The sequence below is a fragment of the Leishmania mexicana genome, chromosome 21, assembly GCF_000234665.1.
Source record: "Leishmania mexicana MHOM/GT/2001/U1103 complete genome, chromosome 21".
NCBI classification, from domain to species: Eukaryota; Euglenozoa; class Kinetoplastea; order Trypanosomatida; family Trypanosomatidae; genus Leishmania; species Leishmania mexicana.
The window spans coordinates 67,802-75,000 of NC_018325.1; the positions used below are offsets into that span (position 1 = coordinate 67,802).

The window sequence follows — 7,199 nt, forward strand, 5'->3', positions numbered from 1 at the left end:
CCTCACATATATACACATGAGCACACCAGCTCTGACCACCTCGCCCCTCTCTCTCTGCGATGTGTGCACATGTCAGTCGGTGGCACAAACGGCAGCGCGAGAGGGAGACGAACGATGGTGGGTTGATTGGCCGGTCAGGCAGCCGGGTTCGCACGGAGCGCAGCCAAACCTGCACCCACATCGGCGCTGCTGATTCGTCTCACCCACCCACCCACCGTCCTCACGCCCTCCCTCATGCTTCACTCGATCTCGCCTTCTCACTTACCCGCCCCACCCCAACGCGCAAACATACGCCGCAGCAACACGAGCGCATCTGTTTCTGTCGCCTGCTCGCGTCACGAGAAATGCTGCATGAGGTTAACATCGGCACGTCCGACATCGTCCGCGGAGGCCATGACGACGACGAGGCAACCACGCAGCAGCAGCAGCCCGCACTTTCGGTGGTGGAGGAACATATACAGCGCATACGGCTCGAGCTGTGTGGGCAGCGCCACCCACCCAGTGGGTACGCGTCAGGCATTGCAATTCCCTCCACCGCCGCCGGGCTGGCTCGCGTCGCGGTACTGGCCGATCTGCTAGACCAGGTGCGCTATTGGGCCATCGAAGAGGCATCCACCTTTAAGGACGAGCCGAGTCGTCTCGCAGAGACGGAGGCTCCTGAAGCGGTGGTCGCATGTCTGTGCAGCAGGCGATCGCAGCTCGTGGCCCAGGCACTGCGTGTGGTGCAGCCCATGCTGCGACACCGCCAAACCGCATACGAAACACGCCGTGTGATGGTAGAGGTCTGGGCGTACCGGGAGCGGGTCAACTCGATGGTGCCACTGCCGGAAGGCTTCGACCCACTGCTTGCCATGCTGGCGGAGGTCTTGGAGCAGCACAAGGGCGTGTTGCCAGTGCTTGTCGAGGCGCTTTCCACCGCGACCGCAGCGCTCCTGCAGGACGGAACAGCGTGCGTGAGTAGCGACAACGACAACGAGGATAATTTGGACGGCGGCGTGTCGCTGCGCCGTCGCATTGCACCTCTGGTTGTCGCCCTTCATGAGACTACCCTAGTGTACCAGATGGAGTCCGCCATGCGGCGTCACCCAGACGCGGTGCCGCTGCAGGTGGAGGGCGTATCCTTCTGTGCCACTCTGGTGGACCTTCCCTGGCCATTCGAGGCGGAGGTGGATGGCGAAGAAGATACTCCCACATCCCTCGCTGACATTGTCGCCCACAGCGACGGCGTGCTTGATGTGCTGCAGGGCGCTCTTCGCCGCCACCGTCAGAACTTGCGCATTGCTCGCGGTGTGCTGCACGTGTGGCGTGTGTGCTCGCAGCACCCAGCAAACCGTGTACCGCTTCTTCAGCATGGCGCATACGCCGGCGCACTGCACCAGCTACGTGAGGTGGGGCCGTACACGGTGGGTGTGTGGCGGGAGATCGCAGAGACCGTCGGCTACTTTATCCCACTGCTGGATGCCCTTCAGCGCCGCACATTAGCCCTGACGCTGCGCGAGTTGCTACTGCGCCGCCCGCAGCTTGAGATGCTGGAGCTCATTTTGGCGCTGCTGCTGTCGCTGCTCATGGTTGTGGACAGTGGACACCATGGCGGTGGTGGCAAGAGTGGCAGCGCGTTCAACATGTACGCCATGTACCCTCAGCCGCCCGCAGCAGCGCCGTCACCCAGCGACACCGAAATTGCTGGTGAGCCGCACCACCGTGGGACGAAGGCCGTACTGCGTCTCAGCCAGCTTCAGTGGCATCCCATGCGCGACCTCTACCCACACAGCGGCGCATCGGTCGCAGAAGAGGATACGTGGCACTTCCTCCTAGAGCGTTGCGCGATCCCGCAGCTGGTGAGTGGGCTGCTCGAATACTTCGGCCACTGTGAGGCGGTAGACGAGGAGGATGCATCCGACGTGGACCGTGTGTGCCGCTTAGCCGAGGCGGTCCTCGGCTTCTTCTGAAGTCCCTCTCCTTCCTCTTTCCCTTCCACCGTGCCAGGTGCCCCAAATCAACCACAGGCGCCTGGAGAGAGGTGAGGCGGCGCGGCTGTGGCCGCGTCATGTACAGGTGGTCACTCGCGGTCACTCACGCACTCGTACAGAGGAGCCCATTACCGAGACCTGAAGCACGCCTCCTACGGGTGCAGCGATGAAGGCACACACACACAGAGAGAGAAGGCACCTACGTACGTGCCATCGTACGACGGCGCCGCAGCGATGGGGAGGACGCGCGCCCACGTGTCTTCATTCTTCCGTCGGATTATGTTTGTTGCTTAGGCGCCTCAGCTCGCCCCCCCCCTCCCAGCCGGCATGCCCGCACACGCAGCACCTCACTCCCCCTTTTCTCTGCCACATGCTCTACCAACAACGTCACAGCGCACACACGTGAGACACCGCCACTCCACTCGCTACCAGCGTCGCCACTCTGCTCTCACCGCCCTTCTTTCCGCTCACGCAGCGCTTGACTGGCACAACCGCACAGGGAAACTATGAGCGTGCTGTCGGAGGCGCAGCGCACTTGTGCGTCTCTCCAGTTCCTACTGCTGGACCAGGACTCGGACGGCTTCATCGGCAGCCACGAGCTGGGGACCTACCTGCGTGCCATCGGGCTCTACCCGGCGCAGAGCGACATAGCAAGCTACATCGCCCTTGTCGACCCGGAGGAGCAAGGACGTGTATCCCAGGAGAGCGCGCTGGCGCTGTACGAGAAGCTCTACCCACAACGCACCACCCCCGAGGAGCTCTACGCGGCACTCAAGGTTTTGGACGACGACGCAGACGGCTACCTTACCACGACGCAGCTGCGGCACATCCTTGTCAACCTCGGCGCTCGCATCTCGCAGGAGGATGCGGAAGAGATACTGCGCGACGTGGAGAAGGACAGAGAGGGCATGATTATGGTAGACGACATCATCCAACTGCTGATGCCCACCGAGGGCGAGGAGTGCCTGTGAGAGAGAAGCGAGGCGCGGAGATCCTCCACGCCACGTGCGCACGTCCTTACGTGTGCCGGCGTGGAGGATCTCCCTCTCTCTTACGTGTGGTCTTGAGCCGCCCTTTTCCCCACCGCCCCCGCAGCTCCCTTTCGCTGCTTGGATGTACAAGAGTGCTTTCCAGGCAATCTCGCTGTCTGCCGCTCGACGGCAGGCGGCCAACACACACATGCAAACACATGCGTCATCGGCCGCTTCTCTCTCCTCCCCTTCGCCATTTTCTCACGTGCGTGCGAGAGGAGCTTCACCTGGATGCTTCGTGGATGGCAAGGGCGACGCTCTACGCCCTATCGCCCCGATGCATCTGTCGGGGGTGTGGGGTGTGGAGAGAGGAGGGGGGCTATTCTCCACCCCCTCTCCTGCTGTGCGTGTTGCCGTCCCCCCCCCCTCCTCCCCTCAAAGCCGTCCCTGTCACCAGCCACACCCTCCCTGCCTCTCCCCACCCTTCTTCTCCCCTTCCTCCCCCCCCCACACACATACGTGCGCACCAGCTCGGTGTACGAAGCCGTCACAGCAGGGAGGGTGAGAAACAGCAGTGCCAAACTCGAAACGTGTACATCATGACGCGCGTGCAGTTGTTCATTGACAACGGGGGCTACAGCGTCAAGGCTCTCTATCTTCCCGCCTCGGCCAACACCAGCAGCAGGTCGGCAGTGACACATGCCTCAGCACTCACAAGCAGCTCCACACATGGGGAGGTGGCAGCGACGGCCACTACTCTCGCGCCTGCACCCAAGGTGCTTGTCGTGCCGAACTGTGTAGGGGCTGCTGTGTACGCTGGCACAGGTATCATGGGGGACCAGCTTGATCACTTGCCGCACTACCACGGACTCATGGTGCGCCGACCAGTGGACCGCGGCTTCGTCGTGGATGGTGGCCTGCAGGCGCGTGTGTGGGAGCACGTGCTCCAGCACTTCTCCATCGAGTCGGAGGAGGAAGTGGATGTGTGGCTGACGGTGCCGTTTGCCGCCCCGAAGGCGGTGGCGCAGCTGCTCTGGCTACTGTGCACACGCAGTTTTCGCTTCGGCTCCGTGACAGTCGTGAGCAGCAGTTTTATGAGTCTCATCGCCTACAACTTTGCGAGGGGCGCATCAGCCCCCTCCAGCGCTGCCCGCAAGCGTCCCCGTAGCACTGTCGACACCGATGCGCAAGAGTTGTTCGGCTGCTCTGGGAGCAGCGCCACCGGCGGCGGCATGGCCGTCATGGTGGATGTTGGCTTCTCCGCTACCACCGTCATTCCTTACGTGAACTACATCCCTGTGCACAGCTCCGTTGTGCGCCTCGACGTGGGTGGCAAGGTGCTCACTAACCGACTGAAGGAGTACATCAGCTTCTCGCAGATGAACGTGATGGAGGACACGTGGCTCATCAACCACGTCAAGGAGCAGTGCTGTGTCGTGGCACGGCACCCACGGCGCAGTCTCCAGCGCTATGCTGCGCTGTGGAAGGGCAGAACCCGGGATGATGTGGAGGCGGCTGTGGGTACAGTGTCGACGCAGCGGAGAGAAGGCGGCGGCGGCGACGGGCAATCGCCCCGATGCCAGAGGCCCGGCGCGCCAGCGGTGGGCGTTTTGACCTCACCAGATGTGCCGATCCGCTACTACCTACCCACGATACCCGCTCTCCTCCCCCTCGGTGTGCCAGAGGCGGAGCTGCCGTCGCGCCTGCCAAAGACGAGTGGCGTGGATGCCGCGGCGCTGCAGCACCTCCTTCTATGTCAGGAGCGCTTCCTGATTCCGGAGTTGCTCTTCACGCCGGCCGATGTCGGCATCAACCAGCAAGGTGTGGCCCAGGCCATCACAGAGGGGATCTTCCAGCGAGGACTCCTCCAGCACCTGACGAAGTTGCTCCGGCCACTGCTGCTCCACAACGTGTGCGTGTACGGCGGTACAGCCTCTCAGCCAAACTTCCGCGATCGCCTGGAGGCCGAGGTGGCAGCGGTGGCCCCGCAGCCCCCGGCTTGCGACACAGATTTGGACTGGAAGGATAGCAAGCGCAGTACCACAAGCAGCAGCAGCAGCAGCCGGCACGGTGCCGCGGAAGCCGGGTCGGATCGTGCCACATGCCTCTCCGCCACCCCGGCGCTGCCGGAGTTTCTCTTGAAGGCCGGTGGCGCCTCCACAGACCTCTCCCTGCAGCCACTGCTCGGTGCGTGGTGCCTCTTGACGGCGACGGCTAGCGACGTAGCCGATATCGCTGCAACGGCAGATAGTGGAAGCAACGGCGGCGCGTCGCAGCGAGAGCTACTTCGACTTCGCGCTTTGGTGCATCAGCGGTCAGGGATCGAGTTGCAGCGCCCACCAGCCGGCCGAGTGACGGTGGAGACGTTCCAGCACGCGCTCGAGCGCATGTTGTGATGAGAGACGGGGATGGGGGAGCACGTGCGGCCCACGGTGAAGGCTCTACCGTCTCTGTGCTGAGCGAAACCAGAGGTACGTCCTGCAGCACCAGGGCGGCATCCGCTGCTCCCTGCTCCCTTCCTCCCCCCCCATTCCTATCGCTCCATCTGGTGTGTCTGTGTGTGTCGCTGGCATTACCCTTGACAAGGTTCGCGCGGCTTGAGCCGCTGTAGGAAGTGCCAGTGATGGCTCCTGCATCCTCTGCACGTCCTCCCGGACCTCTTCCCTCCCAACACCACCACCGCCACCGACTCTGTCCTGATTGCGGCATCATACGCGCGGGTGACCCTCAAGCGGTCGTCTTACAGGACTGTTGAAAGGCACAAGGAGACGGCAGTGGAGTAGACCGGGCACGCCCGTGCTCGGCCACGAACTCGCGCCCCTCTCGAGCACCGCATCCCTCACATTGAAGTCCACACGTACACGCACCTCCCACAGCCATGCAAAGATGGGGGAGAACAGGAGGGAAAAGACCATCTCCTCCTCCCCGTCCACCAGGCCGCCTCCGTCAGGCCTCCCACATGTCTCCCTCTCACCATCCCTCACCGTCTCCCCGCTCACCCCACCCGCCCCACACATACACGCACGCGCTTCGACCAGTAACCCACACGTCCTTGCCACCCCACAACCACCATCAACCCTTCACCGCGCCACCCCTATCCTCTCCTCTCCCACTCATACCCCCCCCTCCCCCTCCCCACTACCCTCCACTCCGTCACAATGGCCACCCGCGTGAACAACCTCCTGAGCCACATCGCTATCCGCGACTCGGATAGCGAGGAGATGCGCTACATCAAGCAGCGCCTCGCGCTCGCCTCCCTGGCCACCCAGTTCACCATGTCCCCGGAGAAGATGAAGCAGCTCACCATGTACATGATCCACGAGATGGTGGAGGGTCTTGAAGGCCGCCCGAGCACCGTGCGCATGCTGCCGTCCTTTGTGTACACGTCCGACCCGGCCAAGGCCACCGGTGTGTACTACGCGCTCGACCTCGGCGGCACGAACTTCCGCGTGCTGCGTGTGAGCCTGCGCGGCGGCAAGGTGGACGACCGCACCGACTCGAAGTTCGTCATCCCGAAGAGTGCCCTGGTTGGCGATGCCACGGACCTGTTCGACTTCATTGCGCAGAGCGTGAAAAAGATGATGTCGGAGAACGCCCCCGAAGACCTGGAGAAGCGCGTGCCGCTGGGGTTCACCTTCTCCTTCCCGGTGGACCAGAAGGCCGTCAACAAGGGCCTGCTGATCAAGTGGACAAAGGGCTTCTCGACGAAGAACGTGGAGGGCAGCGATGTGGTAGAGCTGCTGCAGGCGTCGCTGCGCCGCGTGCGCGTCAACGTGAACGTCGTGGCGCTCTGCAACGACACCGTCGGCACGCTGGTAGCCCGCTACTTCGTGGACACGGACGTGCAGGTGGGCGTCATCATCGGCACCGGCTCCAACGCCTGCTACTTCGAGCGCGCCTCGGCCGTCACGAAAGACCCCGCCGTGTCTGCCCGCGGCAACGCCGTCACGCCGATCAACATGGAGTGCGGTAACTTCGACTCCAAATACAAGTACGCGCTGCCCATCACCGTGTACGATGACGAGATGGACGCGATCACCCCCAACCGCGAGAACCAGCGCCAAGAGAAGCTCGTCTCCGGCATGTACCTGGGTGAGATCTCTCGCCGTTTGATCGTGCACCTGGCTCACCTCGGCTGCCTGCCCCGCGGGCTGGTGGATGGCCTGTGCAAGCCGTGGGCGTTCGAGAGTAAGCACATGGGTATGGTCGCCGCCGATCAGATGCCCGGCCTGCAGTTCACCCGAGAGCTCATCAAGCG

At 63.2% G+C, this 7,199-nt stretch overlaps 4 protein-coding genes across 4 annotated transcripts in view; all 4 read left to right on the forward strand.

Moving 5' to 3' along the window:
• Nucleotides 1-344: 344 nt before the first annotated feature.
• On the forward strand, nt 345-1,949 carry LMXM_21_0210 (conserved hypothetical protein; the record flags this gene model as incomplete). Its single annotated transcript, XM_003875212.1, has 1 exon — nt 345-1,949. One exon carries the CDS (start codon nt 345-347, stop codon nt 1,947-1,949), a length of 1,605 nt encoding a protein of 534 aa, XP_003875261.1.
• Nucleotides 1,950-2,476: 527 nt separating this feature from the next.
• Nucleotides 2,477-2,941, forward strand: LMXM_21_0220 (calmodulin-like protein; the record flags this gene model as incomplete). The annotated part of the gene is made up of 1 exon (XM_003875213.1): nt 2,477-2,941. The coding sequence occupies one exon, from the start codon at nt 2,477-2,479 to the stop codon at nt 2,939-2,941; it is 465 nt and encodes a 154-aa protein (XP_003875262.1).
• A 599-nt stretch (nt 2,942-3,540) lies between these two features.
• On the forward strand, nt 3,541-5,337 carry LMXM_21_0230 (putative actin-like protein; the record flags this gene model as incomplete). Its single annotated transcript, XM_003875214.1, has 1 exon — nt 3,541-5,337. One exon carries the CDS (start codon nt 3,541-3,543, stop codon nt 5,335-5,337), a length of 1,797 nt encoding a protein of 598 aa, XP_003875263.1.
• Nucleotides 5,338-5,827: 490 nt separating this feature from the next.
• Nucleotides 5,828-7,199, forward strand: part of LMXM_21_0240 (putative hexokinase) — a gene marked incomplete at both ends in the record, with an annotated part of 1,688 nt that continues 316 nt past the window's right edge. The window contains 2 exon segments of the mRNA XM_003875215.1: nt 5,828-6,112; nt 6,118-7,199. The exon segment at nt 6,118-7,199 is cut by the window's right edge and continues 316 nt beyond it. Coding sequence (XP_003875264.1) covers nt 5,828-6,112; nt 6,118-7,199 — 1,367 coding nt within the window.